At 40.3% G+C, this 17032-nt stretch overlaps 1 protein-coding gene across 1 annotated transcript; it reads left to right on the forward strand.

Annotated features, from left to right (window-relative positions):
* Nucleotides 1-2678: 2678 nt before the first annotated feature.
* PPID (peptidylprolyl isomerase D) lies at nt 2679-17030 on the forward strand. Its single transcript, XM_054291787.1, has 10 exons — nt 2679-2805; nt 4465-4605; nt 5045-5151; nt 8470-8658; nt 9412-9534; nt 11055-11161; nt 13694-13835; nt 16057-16143; nt 16221-16263; nt 16799-17030. Exons 1-10 carry the CDS (start codon nt 2721-2723, stop codon nt 16885-16887), a joined length of 1113 nt encoding a protein of 370 aa, XP_054147762.1. The 5' UTR covers nt 2679-2720; the 3' UTR covers nt 16888-17030.
* The last annotated feature ends 2 nt before the right edge of the window (nt 17031-17032 follow it).

Genomic DNA, 17032 nt, shown 5'->3' on the forward strand with positions numbered 1-17032 from the left:
GGACAGTTCAGTTATAGTGAGTATTTTCAATGTACTGTTTTACATGCATTTACTACATAAACTATTGGAAGTGTCAAAAGAAAAGAGGTATTTTGGTGATAGGAAATATTTTTAAATTACAAGATCACAAAGGATTAGAGGATCACGGGAGATTTTACTGCTTGAAAACAGATTTTAGAGGACTTCATAATGGAAGTCTGACTTTGTAAGAAGTTATTTGTATATAAATTCAATGTATAATTTAATATATGAATTTGAACATGAAATCACTCAGTAAGTTCTTGACAGAAGTCACATTATGCTTGTTTTTTACAATCTGTCAATGACTATAAATTAATGTGAAACTAATTGTGCTACTGTAGTGCTTGGGAGATATTAATTCAGCTCACATAGTTTCCAGAATCTCCTACTGACACTGAGAAAAATCACTTGATTTCTCTCTTGTTCAGCTCACATCTCCAAATTATCATGAGATGCGTCTTTCTTTGTACCGCTAAAGGATGTTTCATAGGGACTTCCAAGCAACTAGTGTAAAAAGAATTACTCATCTAGAATCTAGACTATTCCAACTTCACCAGCAAAAAACCCAGCAGGGACTGAATAAGTCTACTCCTGGAAGAATGAATCATTGCTTCTTCCTGAGAGGAAGCTGCCAACAGCTCTTGCGGGGGACACACACCAACAACACACACTTTACTCTGCTGTCTGATACAGAAATCTCTTATAGACTCTACTCACTTGGCTAGCAACCGACTCACTGAGATCATAGAATATTTTAGGTTGGGAGGGACTTTTAAAGGTCTTCTAGTCTAACTCCCCTGCAATGAGCAAGGACATCTTCAATTAGTCTAGGTAGTGCAGACCTATTCAAGGCCCATCCTGGCCTTGAATGTTTCCAGGGATGATGTATCTGCCACTTCTTGGGGCAACCTGTTCCAGTCTTTCACCATCCTCATTGTAACACCTTTCTTTCTTTTATCTAATCTAAATTGACCCTTCCTCTGTTTAAAACCATTAGCCCCTGCCATATCACAACAGGCCCTACTAAAAAGTTTGTCCCTGTCTTTCTTATAGGCTCCCTGAAGTGCTGCTCCATTAAGTTCTCCCCCAGAGCCTTCTCTTCTCCAGGCTGAACAATCCCAGCTCCCTCATCCCTTCCTCATAGAAGAGGTCCTGTAATCATCCCTTCATCCTTTACATGATCTTGGTGTCCTTCCTCTGGACTCTGTCTAACAGGCTGTCATCCTTTCTGTGCTGGGGACCCCAGAGGTGGGTGCAGCACTGCAGGTGGGGTCTCACGAGGGCAGAGCAGAAGAGCAGAACAGTCTCCCTGGCCCTGCTGGCCACACTGCTTTTAATGTAGCCCAGGATATGGTTGGCTTACAGGGTGGCAAGTGCACGTAGCTGGTGTGAGACCACACCACTGCACCTCATCTAGGCTAAGCATAATGATAAAAATATCTCAGCCAGTGACCGTGGCCAAATGCCTCGTGAATTACAGATGACTCAAAGCTTTGGTGGCCTCTGACATCGTGGAGCATGTGAAATCCCTGACACAGCTGCATGACCTGGCTCAGAGAGAGGAATGCCTCAGTGTGGTTCCACTGATTTCTCACTAAGTGTTCCCAGATGGCAGCAGATGGCTTTTCCTTCTGTTAAGGGTTCCCAGATGCAATGTGTAACAGCACTCTGTGCCGATCACCTCTCCTACCCGACATCTGTACAGATGAGTGGGAATGATTACAATGCAGTATATGGACTGCAGTGATTAATATAAATGCTACTTTATATTTTCTTTCAATCTGGGAATTACAACTGCCCTCTGACACATCCAATATTGAGAACATGCTGAGAGAGAGATGAAAACCAGCTTGATGAAGCTCAAGTCCAGACATATAGACATGAATTACAGGAGAAAGCCTTCAGAGAACACAACAAATCAAAGAATGAGAGGTTTCTGGAATGGATTTGAGGAGTCCAAGAAATAAAGAGACCCATTTTGATCAGCAGCATTCGCAAAAGTACTATAATTTTGCAGAAGTCAGACCCCAGAACTCTCCTGCCCCTTCTGTTTTTGCCACAGGTACCTTGCCTCCATGATGCCTTTGAGTACAGGACATGGCCATGTTGCACCATTCATCTGCTTGGGAATCAAGGAACACCCTGAGGAGCTCAAACCAAGTGTATTGATAGTACGTCCATTACTCAACACAAATGTCCGAAAGAGATTGTTTGCCTTGGGGCAATTATTGTGACATTCATCCTTTGGGATGAAACATATTTTGTTTTCAGACCTTAGGAAGGCTGGAGCTATTCTGGATCTCTAAATCTTTATGGGATAATAGTCACTTCGGACAATTTGCCAATTTTACCACGGATCACGACTTTCCACGCAGCCTGCCATTTCGCTCATAAAATACAAACCCAGGCAAAACCTACAATCTTTCTCCTTCCCCCTATTTCCAGGCCTTGTGCGTGTGTATAACCTCGAGAAAGCAATGCTCCTTCTCTGCGGATTATCCCCGAGTCACTTAAGGCCGCCGAGAGGCAGGCCCAGGGGCGGGCCAGTGCTGCAGCCACCGCGGGCTCCCGGCTCCCGGGGCTTGGCCGCCCGCCCGCCCCCGCCGGTGGGCGGAGCGCCGAGCGGCCCCGACTCGCGGGCGGCCGGGATCGCGGGCGGCCGAGCGGGCGGAGCCACCGCGCCAGCGGGCAGCTGCGGCATGTCGCACCCGTCCCCTGTCGCCCGGCCCGGCAAGGCCAGCAACCCCCGCGCCTTCTTCGATGTGGACATCGGGGGCGAGCGAGGTGGGGAGGGGGCGCGACGGAGCCCGGGCGAGCGCCCCGGGCCGGGGCGCAGTGCGGGCCGCGCGGGGCCCGGGCCCGGCTGCAGGAGCGGCTCCGGGCCGGGCCGGGCCGCAGCGCTCAGGACGTGGGGGGACCCTGGGCCGGGCCGGGCGTGCCCTGCGGGCTGCGAGCGCACAGCCCCGGCAGCGGGAGGAGGAGGAGGAGAACGTCCCGTCGCGAACGGGCCTCCCCGCCAGAGCGAACAGGCCCGAGGAACATGGCGATAAAGGCAACATGGCAGCACAGGGCCCGGCCCGTGGCGATGCCGGGGGTCGGGCACGGCGTTCCCATGGCAGCCGGCGCTGCCCGGCCTCGGCTCCCGGCGCTGCCCACGTGTGCGGCCGCTCCCGCGCCGCTCTCCACGTGCTGCGCCGTGCCGAGCGCGGCCTCGCCCGGAGCCGCCCCCGGCCGCCGTGGCTGGGCCCCGCCGAGCTGCCCCAGCACGGCTAGCCTGGCATGGCGGCCGGGCCGGCAGCGGGGGCTGCGCGGGGAAAGCTCGGGGAAAGCGCAGCCCTAGTTCTCTTGGCGGCGCCAGTGCTGCCAGAGGTCACTCAAAAATCTGGGCAAACGGTCAAAATCGAAAGAAGGAAACAACAGCAAGTTAGCTGGGGTACTACGTGAAAGGTTTAAAAATTTTACATGGAAAAAGATAGGGACTGCCTAAATCATGTCAGTATACTGTTTTTCTCTTATTCATTCTGTTACTCAGAAGAATAGAAGAAGAAAGTCTATGAGATGATTTGCCTTTTATTGCCTTTCAGTTGTCTAATTTGTTTTCATTCCTGTATTAATTAGAATCAATATATTTACATTTAGCTACCGGTAGAGTGAAGTTATGTTAATTAATTGACTGTGAGGCTGATGAGAAAACAGGAGCGTCAACTGATGGAGGCTGCTAGGAGTGAGAAATAGCTCTGTGAGAAGCCAGTTAGTGAAGGAATGACAATTCAGCACAGAATCCATTTATCAGCAATTACAGGATCTGTTTGCTACTCAAGTTTAATTCCATTCAGTTAAAACATGTACAGCAATTGTTAAACAATTGCTTGTGGTGTCTCCAATTGTAAATAGCCATTATTCATATGCATATAAAGTGTATCACTGTGTCTTAGTAAAATTCAGGTTTAAGAGAGTGAGGGGTAAGGGATGTGTTTAGCATGAGCTTCTTTATGGATTAAAAGTCTCCACAAAACAGTCATTGTATTGCATCTACTTTTAATTGAACAAGCTACATATATACGAAAATTATTGACATAAGTGTGCATATTAAAATTCATAATTTGGCTTTAATATATGTATGTGTGATTTCCCACACACCCTTTTTTTTGGCAGAAAATGCGTTTGGCATTTTCATTAGTTTTTGGCAGAATCTGCCTTTATTCCTGCTACATTATTCTTGAGAGGGGAATTCATTGTTGGTAATAACATTGCTAAAAACCCAATGTAACTCTGCGAGCAATTGCCACAGAACAACTCCAAGATGGAAATTGAATAGTAATTGAAATAATAATAATAATAATAAAGCTTGAAACATTAATTTCTTTTGACATACAATGCTCAACACGTCACCATGCCTAGGACAAGACTTAAAAATCTCTTATTCTCTCTTTGTCATTTCAGTTGGACGCATTGTCTTTGAATTATTTGCTGACGTTGTACCTAAAACTGCTGAGAATTTCCGTGCGCTGTGTACAGGAGAAAAAGGAACAGGACCTACCACTGGAAAACCTCTCCATTATAAAGGATGTCCTTTCCACAGGAGTAAGTTCTGGGAAATCCTCTGTTTTCCTATTGGTAATAAAAGTTGTCTACCATTGAAATAATATTAAAAAATATTTTAAGTACTTGTTAAAGAAACAACTTTACTGAAGGAAAGTTTTTCACTTTTTGATCCTCCGAATGATCATGTGTTCTTACCATGCACTGACAATAGTAAATTATAGATTTAGTAGGAATTTTGCAAAACTAGTTTACTCTGAGTCGTAAAGAGGTTGAAATGAATTTCAGGTAAAGGTTTAAATATCAAGTGATAACCACATAACTGAAAAGGAGTACTTAGGTGACTTGGTAAATAAAAGACGGATTTTGGTTCCATTTAGGTGCTGGCGACAAGGATTGCTTTTCATCTTAGAGTTGTTTAGCTTTTTGGGTTTTTTCCTTGTGCCTTGCTGAGACATTTCATAACTATTTTCTTTTACAGTTATTAAGGAATTTATGGTTCAAGGTGGAGATTTCTCAAACCAAAATGGCACAGGTGGAGAAAGTATATATGGTGAAAAATTTGAAGATGAAAACTTTCATTATCAGGTACTCTGTTAAAAACACTGATTGTATTCAGTTGTTGTGTTTCAGTGATGTTACTCCTGCTGCAGTAATAACAATTGTCAGCATGGGCACTAACCATTTTCATGTCATGTTGTATGTGGTAGCACATGACAGACTCTAAACAACAATGACTAAAACCTTACACATATCACTGTCCCATGGTTAAAGCAAAGCCCTGAATGCAGTTGTACTTGCCCCCAGTATTGTAGGAGAAGAAAATAGAGCAATCCTCCACTAATCAGATAACAAAATCCTGTATCAGATTGACAAAATCACAGAGTCTGTTAGGTTAGAAAATACTTGTAGCATCAACGAGTCCAAGCCTTGACCAAACAGCACCTTGTCAAGTGGAGTATAGCACTAAATGCCATATATAGACAGGTCTTGAACACCTCCAGGGATGATGACTCCACCACGTCCCTGGGCAGCCCATCTCCTTCTGTCAAGAAATTCCTCACAATGTCCAACCTTAACCTCTCCTGGTGCAACTTGAGGCCATTTCCTCCTATCCTGTTGCTGATTGCCTGGGAGAACAGACTGACCCCCCACCTTGCTTTCAGGTAGTTGTAGGGAGTGATAAGGTCACCCTTGAACATTCTTTTCTCAAAAACCTCAGCTCCCTCAGCCACTCCTCACAAGACTGAAAGGACTTAAGTTTGGAGCAATAACTGGAAATGTGACTCCAGTGTTCATCATAAAGATAATTCCAGTTGTGTTCTCTGAAGTCTGACACTCTGGTGGTGCCCACGGCACTGCTGCTAACAGTGTCTGTCTGTTGGTACTGTCACAGGATCACATTCCTGAAGATGACTTTGTGTCATGTTTTTGGTTGTTCTTTGAGATCCAGAAGTAGTTGTGAACATGATACAAATGATTCCCGTTTCTGTACTTCTCAGCTCTAACAAATGTTGTCAGAGTGCCAGAGATATGTTGAAGAACCCATTTGGATCCTGTACAGACTCTTAAGAGCTTGATTCCTGTTATCTGTTTGCCAAGTATGTTAGGATTTTACTGGGAATTTAAATGTCTCTGTTAGGTGGAAATTCACTAGCTCTTGCACTTAATCCAGCAGCCCTGCAGTGTTCTCACCCACTATCTCAGAAAACAAAGAGTTGTTTTTGTTGATATTTGAGGACACTGGAACTGTTTGTTCTTGTGCTGGTTGCATGAACTGTTGCAAATTGCAGTAAACTGCAAAACTTTTGTCAGTAGTCAGCTTATCATCTCAGATCAGTCCCACTAGGCTTTTCTTGATGCCACTTCTCCAGCTAATGGCTCTGCTGTTGGGGAACACCCAACTTACACAACCCCAAGCGCTGTTACTATGGCATAGTTTTGCAAGCCTTGGATCTGTCACAGAATCTGATTTTGTCCAGATTTTTTTGCTTGCTTTATAAGCTTACAGAATGACCACAGAAATCATAATGAGAAAGACACTCCATCTGTCTGCAGTGGTTTTCAAAACACAGCAAGAAAATTCATGAGTGACAAGAGTTTTCTGTATAGAGACTCTCGTAATTTGGGACTAAAATTGATAGTTGATTCCAGACAAAATGGGGTTGGGTATAAGTGAGGAGATTGAAGGCACCAGACTGCTCTCTATAATTTCCAACTTGTCCTCCCACATCTTTATAGACAAAAGGTAAACCTGCAGGTTTAAGGCAACACCAGAACTTACTGTTACTTGTTTTTTTTGTTTACAAGCTATTGCTGTCTAGCACTAGCTGTAACTGGGGAGAGGGGGAGGAAAAGCTAAGATTTACAGGGCTTAGGCAGTGAAGCAGTGACCAGCCTCAAATGGTATTTGCAGAAATCTGCTGTGGGGCAACCCTTCTGTTTAACTTGTTTGCCAGCAACTACAATGCAAAGTATCAGATATTTGTTTTGGAGGCTGCAATCCTACCAGCTGCCTTCTCTTGCTCTGGGACACAGGCTCCTCTGTCATTTGCCATCTCTGACTCCCAGGGCAAGTTTCAAGGTTAGAACAGATAAAGCCAAGATTCCAGTAGCTTTCTGTTGGCTGGGTGTGATTCTGGCTCTCAGCTGTGGAACCTTTTCCCAGAGTTCCTAAGCCAAATCCTGACTGAAAAGATTCAGACTTACTGTGCCTTAGGACCAGGTAAACAGTTCAGGCAAGGAGGTCTCCCTACCTACCACTATGGAAATCCAAACACTATGTGGGAAAACAGTTTTCAAAAGAACAGGTTCTTGAAACTGGTAGAGAATGTAGGGAAAGAGCAGATGCTTAAATACACCAGGCTCAGACTGTTATCTCAAACTAATCAAACTCTCATTGAGCTCTGAAATCTGTTTCTATGTCCTCTGTGCTATCATCACTTTTTGCTCCTCCTCTCCTTCCCACAGTATTAAGTTTCTTAACAGTACCACAGCATGAATGCTTTAGATGTGTACCAGTGTCTAGGTATAACATCCTCACTTAGATTAAATGGAGTTCCTTGCACTTAATAACCAGACCAACTTGGGGAGAGTAACAACTTCATGGCTGGGTTGTGCCACTTAAACAAGACATTCACAACATGTAATAAAAAATACATTTTTGCAGTGCAGAATAATCTGTGTGCTGGGACAAGAAAAGTCTTAGTTCAAAAAAGGAAAAAGTTCTTGCAAGAAACAGGATAAACAGTATCTTCTTACATTAGGCTGTTTAACAATTTTCTTTTAGTTTAAGGCCTGGTGGCCTAAGTGGCAAAACAATTATATGGTTAAAAATCCCAACAGACTAAAAACTATGTCTCTAGGAAAGGGAAGGAGATTAAAAATCCCCAAACAAAATGACCAAATCATGAATTTCAAAGACCACAGTCCTCTAAATTCCGTAGTTCTACACCATATTTTGTGTGCATAATCCTTTTAAAATTCACATTACATACCCATCTTAGCAGCTCAACATTAAAGTTGGTTTCAGTGGTGTGTAGCCTCATTTCTTAAGGCCAGTGGTCTTAAATAATTCAGTGAGGAACTTCACTCCTTTCTCAGGTGATCTGCCTAAACTCATCAGCTGTGTAGGGGGTGGATTGTAGAAGCAGGAGACAGGTGTTACAGCATTAAGTCACATGTGGCTGTGCTTGCTGCATTGGTAGGGGGCAGGTAAAGACCCTGAGCTGAGCATTTGCCCTCTTCAGTCAGGGTGGTTAAAATTAGTTGGCACCTGTATGTAATTGGTTTACCGAGTTGCTATGGCTGTCCTGGCTATGTTTATGATCAGCCTTACAGAACCTTCCATATGATTTTATAACATATTTTAAATGCTGATGGTGATTTTTTTCCCCCCCAATGCAGCATGACAAACCAGGTCTGCTGAGCATGGCAAATGCAGGACCTGGTACTAATGGCTCTCAGTTCTTTATTACAACGGTGCCTACTCCTCACCTGGATGGGAAACATGTGGTGTTTGGCCAAGTGATCAAAGGAATGGGTGTAGTTAAAATACTAGAAAATGTTGAAGTTAAAGGAGAAAATCCTGCTAAGGTAAGCAAAATACAAAGCACTGAGGGATGATGTTTATTATTTCATTACATGATGTATAATAATTTCTTCTAAATTCTTGGTGTAATATTTAGAACTATTAAATGTTAGTTATTTTTACTAACTGGTAATTTCCATTTTACTGTCCTTGTTAAGAGGCTTTTGTTCTTGCACTGTACATTTTCCTTGCACAAACCATTTATTGTTCAACACAGCTGTGAGGGTGGAAGCCTTTGCCAGAAGTGTAGGATGGGCGATGAAATGAAAAGGTGGAATTCACAATCCCACTTAAATGATACGTAATTCTTATAATTTTTATGTCAGAAGTCATGTTTCTGAAAATGCAGTTGGTGTGTAGGTCATAGCAGCTTGTGGGTGTTGGATGAATTAATACCTCTAACTTTAAAAGTCTTGGCAGTTGAAGAAAGAAGCATCTTCTCTAATGTAGTAGAATTTCCATGTCTTGTTTTTTGCTGCACTTCAGCTTGCTGCCAGTTCCTCTTGCAGCCTCCCCATGAAGCGTGGGTATGGTGTTTTAGGAATGCTGATCCTCTGAACACAACACTTGGTGTGATAAAAGCCTTTTGATGAGGATAGGCTAATGATGTGATGGGTTTCTGAAATAAATGCACCCAAACAACAGATGAAAAAGCCTTTTTATGGACTTTCAAAAATTTCAAAGAGCACTTGGAAGTTACTGCTTTTTTAAAAATTGTCTTAATAAGCAATACTACTATTTACACTTCATTTTTTCAGTTGTGTGTCATCGCCGAATGTGGAGAGCTAAAGGAAGGAGATGACTGGGGAATTACTCCCCAGGATGGATCTGGAGATGCTCATCCAGATTTTCCTGAAGATTCAGATATAGACTTGAAAGATGTAAGTATTTTTCTTCTTGGGTATTTTGCAGATTGCAAGACTTGTAGGTGATCTGAGTTACATGGTATCTGTGATGATGTTCATTAAGCTTTTTTTCTTAAGAATGGATCGAGGTCCTGGTTAAATGGTGACATTCCATTTTAAGAAAGAGAAGGCTGTGTGGGAAGAGATTGTTACCTCTTTTTTTCAGTGCTAATTTCAGCCCGTTTTTTCCCCCCAGTAACTTAAAATTGTCATACTTAATTTCTGTTCTTGATTTCTTTTTATTTCTGTTTGTGCTGTAATGTCAGGTTGCAATTACTAGAACTCCATCCTGCAGACATCTAACTTAATGTTGTTATCTACACACTTTTAAAAATACTCACTGTTTAACAGACTCTGCCCCACTTATTAGAAATAAAGGATTGGCCTTTTTAAAAGGTTTTTACTACATCAGAGGTAGTTGTTCATTCTTCCCAGTAGTTGTTTACTTTTTAGATTGTTCAAACCTGCAGAAGATCTGTTGTTGGAAGTCAGGGAGCAGACTGGTGAAAGCAGCTCTTCTGCAGGGTTTTAATTTCTCATGTAGGGGAACTAGACAAACTGTGCAAGTCAAACATTGATTTGTGAGATGGGGAAGAAAAGGGGGCTGCATGAGTAGATTCCAAATAGAGAATAAGAATAGTAAAAATCCATTTGAGCTACAAAACAATCTCCTTGGCTGTTGAGAGGCACTTCAACTTATGAAAATGCTTTTGGATAGCCTTTGATGTGGTGTAGAATTGAAGTTGGCAAGTGCCTGTGCCCTTTAACTTAAAACTTGTTCATATAAACCAACTACAGAAACCATGGTGACATTGGTCTCACACTGATCAGTTTTTGCCAAGGTTACTGATTGTAGTAGGGTAAAATAGACAGCTGTAACGATAAACTATTTATAATTACCACTAGAGAAGTAACTTGAAGTGTATACAGTTGTGGAAATAGAAATTATGGACTTGATAAAGATAGGCAGTTCTTTTCTCCTTCCATTGATATGTTAAGTGTTCAGAGAGAAGGAGAATTGTGTTGACATGACTTCCACTTTGAGCATGTGCAGGGTTCACGTGAGTGATACTGTTTTGAGAAGCAGAAGACAACGTTTTGTCAGGAATAAGACAGTCTTGGTTGAATACTTTGCTTGTAAATTCATCTTCTTTTCTTTGAATAATGGTCAACACCTTTATATATAGCTCTATGTGGGTAGCAGCATTTAGGGAAAAGAGTTGGACTAATCTGTCTTCTCTAGTATTTTCTCACCATTTATACTGTAGAAAAGCCACTAGGAATTTCATCTTTCAGATCTTTGTGTTACATAAAGTAGAGGATATTACAGAAGTGGTTTGAAAGTAGTATTTTGTTTGAAATTGGAGTATTTCTATTCTGAGATCTTATAAAGCTTGAAAGAGGATGGGCCTGGGATCGTACTGTTAAACATTAGTTAATTCATGACTTCTTTCATAAATACATTCATCCTTTATATTTCCCATCTATTTTATTAGGTTGACAAGATTGTGGCCATAGCAGAAGACACAAAGAATATAGGAAATACTTTCTTCAAATCGCAAAATTGGGCAATGGCAGCTAAAAAGTATAGTAAAAGTTTACGGTAAGGCTCTCATCCCTCAATCAGGTGCAGTTCCTGTAACCCAAACGAATCCCACTATTAAGCAGTGATTTGTGCCTTTAAAAGGTGCCTGGTGCAGTGCTCTTTTCTTTTTTAAACAAAGATCCTTCTGAATCTTGAAAACATCTGGTTGATTTTTAGCTACATAATCAATTAAGTCTTCCACTCTTTGCTAGGTAAGAAGTATTCCTGAGAACTGCCTAAATACTCTTTATAATACTGCCACTGTGCAGGTACATATCTGGGAAGAAAAGTATAGGAGTATCCAGGGTAGTTAATGGACAGCAAGGAAGGGAAATGATTTTCTATGATTTATAAAAAGCAGTAGATTTAGGAAATTGATAAGTTCAAAAGACCAATGTGGCCCTTACTCATTCATTATTGTTTTTTTTTTTCTGTGGGCCCATACCATCATCCTGACTTCATGAATAATTCAGACTTGCCTTCAAAATCATAGTCTTTCTGCTTTTGCTTCCATACTGTTCCTTTCATATTTTCATGCTTTTTGTTTTAAGTATGTGAACATCTCTTAAAAATAAAGTTATACTTAACTGACCTTTATCTCAACCTTCTTAATGATCACTGGTTAAGCAACAGTTACAAAAATGTAAGAAAAAAAATCAGGCATATTAAATGCTTCAGCTGAGATTTTATCAGACTAGCTTTCAAATAAATGTCACCTTTCTGAACCATAAAATGAATCCTTTTATTGCAGATATTAACCCAAGATGCAGTGTCTCAACCTGCCCTTAAAAAGCCCATCATAGAAACAGAAACCCCAAAGTAAAAAGGATTTCTATGCAAACCTTTTGGAAACTGTACATTAAAAAGGCTGGAATGGATCTTTGTTGTATCTGTCCATTTTCTCTCCCCATTCTTAAGTAAATGCCAGATATAATTACACCATCCCTTCCAGTTAGGTGTCTTGCTCACTTTTAAGCACACCCAGTGAAAGCTTTTCCTGTCTGAGCTGCTTTGGTGCTTATTTGTCCTTGTAGGTGGAAATCATAGTAATTTTCTAGACTAAATGAATCTGATCTTTCCAGCTTTTCTTTATAGGCCATACTTTTATGGACATGCCCTGTAACTGTACCTTAGAATCTGATACTTTATGTAGGATGGTGACCTTTAGCTGGCACTTCCCTAGAACTTACAGGAAAAGAATAGCTCTTGCCAGGGTATCCCATGGCTTAGGTACAATCTACCTGGCACACCATCTGAAAATGCTTTTTTCTTTTCACCTACAGTAACCATTCCAATCTTATGTTCTTTTTCTTGCTTTATTGCTTCTTAGCATTTTTTAAAAAATACATTTTACATGTTAGAATTGACACCTTTTTTTTTTTTAAACAAAAAGAAAGTATTACTTCCTGTTATCTCCCTTGATACTTACTCCACTGATTTCTTTAACTTGGAAGCTCTAACCTTATGTCCAGAATGGTTGCAGTCTTTAATGTTTTGGTGTGATTGATAAATATTATACATGTGTTCCATTTGTTTTGAACATAATACAGATTTGTGTTATAACTCCCCTTACCTTTTACATGTTTGCTCTTTCTTCTTGTTCTCATCTTCAGCAAGTGGAACAAGCACTGGGACTGCATCTAATTTAGAAGCACAAAGCTTCTAATTTACTTTTTAAGTATTGCTAATTTTTGTGATACAAAGGTTATATATGAAAAACAAAAAGGACAGGGCATGCAAAAAGTGAACTTCCATAGGCCCTGATCTGCAAAGACTACATTAATTCATAGCATGCTTAAAATGTGAATGTATGTAAGCACAATTTTTGTTTTTTAAATAAAACTCAGAGAAGTTCTATCAAATAGACCATTAAGGAGTTAAAACTTTTGTATCCACAGCAGACCTTTGCCACTGGAAATAAAAACCAGACGGCATTAGCACATTGTAAGTTAAGAAATGTGCTTTCAAAACAGAGATGTAGTAACTGCTGTGGCTCCTTCTGAACCAGTGTCAGTTTTGAAGTTCAGGAAGAGTCATGAAGGAGGACAGTGGGAAGAAGGTGTTGTTACTAATGCTCATAAACCACACTCCTTTACAAAGTAAAGTTAGCTTCAGATTTTAGCTACAAATGCCTAAGCTAATTAAAAGGTTATTGAGGGAACTCAAGAAGAGATAAAGCTTCTCGTGAACGTGGAAGGGCAGTGGTGGTGTTGATTTTCTAGCACTGATGAGCAATGTGTTTTTTGAGAGTGAACTTGAGATAAATTCTGATGTTTTCCTGCAGTAGAATAGTGCATTTGTCTAAGAAAAAGTGTGCTAATACAGTGGAGGACTAAGAGTTACAGGAAGACATTCCTTAGTGAGAGTTGATTGGTTTTTTAGGGTGCAGTTTATGTGTTTAGTTTAATAAGGATTTGTAACAGTTGAAGCTGCTTTAGAAGTAGTGTGGATAGGTTGGTTCACACATATCTGTGGAGAGATAGCTAAGGGGAGGACAATATGGAAGTTGCAACACTAACCCATGTTGTGTATGAATCTGTTTTTCTGCAGGTATGTAGAAGCTTCTGAAGAAGTGGCAGAGGAGGCAGACAAGCCCAAGTTAAAGACTGTTGCTTTGACCTGTGTTCTAAACATTGGTGCTTGCAAACTAAAACTGTCAGATTGGCAGGGAGCCATTGACAGCTGTTCAGAGGTAAATGTAATGTTCAGTATCTTGGTCAAGAATTGGCCTGTGTAGACACAAGACCACAAAGCTTTTTTAAAGTCTTCGGACAAGCTTATGATTTGAAAGTAAACAAGTAGAAGCTCATGGTGAACTTAGTACTAACTTTCCAATATGTGGCTTTTTAAAATGATTCTGAAATTGAAATGAATAATTAGAAACAAACAAAAGAGGGCTGTTGCTTACTGCCAGGAAAAAAGCACATCATTGTCAGTTTGGATTGTAGAGCTACTTCTTACATTACAAAGAGTTAAACTGTTTTCAGTGAAAGAGGAATACTTTCCTCTGGAAGACAAATATGAGCAAAATGTTTTACTTGCCCCTAGATTTGATGGCCTTGTATTTTATTCATGGCAGGGACTTTAACTAAATAACTAACCTTCCAGGCAGGCTTAATTGTGAAATAAAATGACTGAATAGCAAGAAAGAAACAAGGTAGTGATAAATCTGGAAAAAAGAAAACCAGTAGATTTAAAGGAAAAAAAAAGGAACCATGACATTGGCATAGTGAAAATTTAGTAAATTTGAGGAAACTTTAAATAATTCAGTAAAACTCCAATAATATGAACAGAACAGAGGAAAGAATGCTCTTATCTGTTAGCAAAGGATCCTGAGCAGCATCTCCTAGGGCCTTGTGCTGAAAGCAGGAGTCTCACCTTATCTGTGAGGTCATTAGAATGCTGCCTTGCTTTCTAGCTTGCTGATGCTGGAAAACCTTCATAAACCTATATTTAGAACGGACAAATGGGGAAGGAGGAAAGAAGAAAATAGTAAAAATATTGTGTAATGTGATACCTGTCACCTAGAAAGTGGTAAAAACTGAAACAAAAGTGTTACAGGTAGAAATTACTATAACTAATAGTACTTGCCATTGTGGGAAGAAAATCACACTTCCTTTTGTTAAGAGTAAACAATTGTTAGATGAGGGCAACTCCACAGCTGTAATAGATTTCTGTAAGTCATTTAGCTTATGTCTAATAACTGTGTCAGTGCTTTAATCAGAACACCAGTTTCCTAAAATTAGCTAGTAAAGTTCTAGGTAATTGTTAATGAGAAACTGTACACTTTTACTTTTATGATTTCACAAGGCCAAAAGCAATTTAAATTAACAGCCTGGAATACATGCATTGTTTGGTGTAAATAATGAATTATGAACAGCTGAACCTGTTCAAACAAACCTTGCATTGAAATAGCTGTAAGCACAATGGTCAAAGTAAAACCAAAGAATGCTACTTCTGTGTATACAATCCAGACTAATTCTTAGCACAGAAGAGGCTGAAGGCTTTATAGTAGGTAGATCAATAGGAGCACCCACAGTAACACTTCCTTTCTATTAACAGCCAATACCCAAGTGATTTAAAAAATATGGATGTGTTGTCTATTAATGACTTAAGGTTAGTAAATAAAATTATTAAAGCAACACATTGCTGTGAAGACATTTCCTCTAAACACTGAGAAGCTACATTCTTTAAATTAAAGACACAATAGAGCTAACTGCAGTAAAAATGTGATCTTCACAGGCAAGATAAGGTAACAGCTAGCTGACCAAATTATCTGAGGTATTCTGAAAAAATGATCAAAGTAATCAAATAGTGGAACAATCTTTTTGCCCAGCCATTGTATTTCCTATTTTGATATTGTCATAATAGAGCTGGCATATACACATTATTGAAAACATTCAGCTCAAAAAAGGCGTAATGACTGGAACTTGGCAAAGTTCCTGAAGCATGATGAGATGGATTGCTTGCATGTATTTTTCTAGCGCACAGTGAAAAAAATCTTTACAGGAAATCTCTTTATTTATGATGCCATTTGAGGAGGTTTGGTGCGAAGGAAGGAGCTGTAATAGAGAGATGCCCTGTGAGACTCGAGGTTAGGATAATTTGAACTGCAGCAACTCCTCAGCCCTGACAGCTCTCTATATATACACACACACAGCAGCTGTTCCATTTGGGCCTCGTGTGTGCTCATCCTTCACAAAAGACCACTTTTGCTGCAGCGATACTGAAGCTGATTACTTGCTATTCACTGTGCTGCATTATAGCATTCCTTTTTACACAGTTAATGTTTTGACAGCTTACCCTCAAACCAACTGTGAAGATTGTCTGCTGGTGTGAATTGTGCCATTTGTGGAGATGGGAGGCTGTGAAGTATAAGAAATGTTAATGTGACAATTTTATTAAATTTACAGGCTCTTAAAATAGATCCAGCAAATACTAAAGCTCTCTACAGACGGGCTCAAGGATGGCAGGGAATAAAAGATCTTGATCAAGCACTGGTAATGATCACTTCTTTTTGTCTTTTTAAATTTAAAGTTCTGTCAGATCATTAATTTATATTTTTCTTTTATTTAAGGCTGATCTTAAAAAGGCTCATGAAATAGCCCCTGAAGACAAAGGTAAAATAAACTGTTTCTTTAAAAATTCCCATAAGAATTTAGCAAAGTATCCAGGGTAGTATTCAGTTGGAATTAATACCAGTGTGATGCCTAAAATGCTAGCTTCTTAAACACTGACATTCTCTAAGCACAGAACCCACTGAGGTGGAAAACCTGATTTTATACAGCAGTGATGCTTCTGTTGCACTGGAAAACCTCCTTATGTAGGTCAGCAGCATTCCTCTTGAACTGTGTCTGTATCTCACAGGGCTCTTACTAGCTTAATTTCCTCCTCTCATTGGGTGAGATTTTTATCTCCTAAGTTCTGTATTGGCACCCACACCATGCTTGCTGCATGCTCCTTGATGTGGTTGCCTTACTAGTTGACACAAAGCAAGGGACAAGGCTTTTGCTGCTAGTATCTGACCTAATCAAAGATTAAATGCAGTTTTATGAAATATAACATAGGTAAGTTCTAGCAGTGACCTGGTGTTAACCTATGAGGAGACCTCATGTAAAGAGATTACTGTAACTCTGTCATTTTCTTTTTGAGCAGCTATCCAGACGGAAACACTCAAAATCAAGCAGAAGATAAAGGCCCAAAGGGAGAAAGAGAAAGCAGCTTATGCTAAAATGTTTGCTTGATTTCTTTTTTCCCTAAACATTTCAATCTATGCACTAATTCATGCAAAAGGATAAATGGAGTTGCTTCTTTCATTTGCCCTCTGCTGCAGTTTTCAGTGTTTACAACACAAAAGTCTAATAATAAAGACAAACTGTTCAAAGTTGA

This window comes from Melozone crissalis, unplaced genomic scaffold (assembly GCF_028551555.1).
Source record: "Melozone crissalis strain CALT ecotype California unplaced genomic scaffold, PUWL_Pcris_2 ptg000006l_1, whole genome shotgun sequence".
Lineage (NCBI taxonomy): Eukaryota > Metazoa > Chordata > Aves > Passeriformes > Passerellidae > Melozone > Melozone crissalis.

What these genes read in the sequence shown, in the direction of transcription:
- PPID (XM_054291787.1), top strand. Translation starts at nt 2,721, where the DNA reads ATGTCGCACCCGTCCCCTGTCGCCCGGCCCGGCAAGGCCAGCAACCCC. An exon ending in AAGTATAGTAAAAGTTTACG is followed by an intron (nt 11,162 to 13,693) that starts GTAAGGCTCTCA and finishes GTTTTTCTGCAG; the next exon opens with GTATGTAGAAGCTTCTGAAG. An exon ending in AATAGCCCCTGAAGACAAAG is followed by an intron (nt 16,264 to 16,798) that starts GTAAAATAAACT and finishes CTTTTTGAGCAG; the next exon opens with CTATCCAGACGGAAACACTC.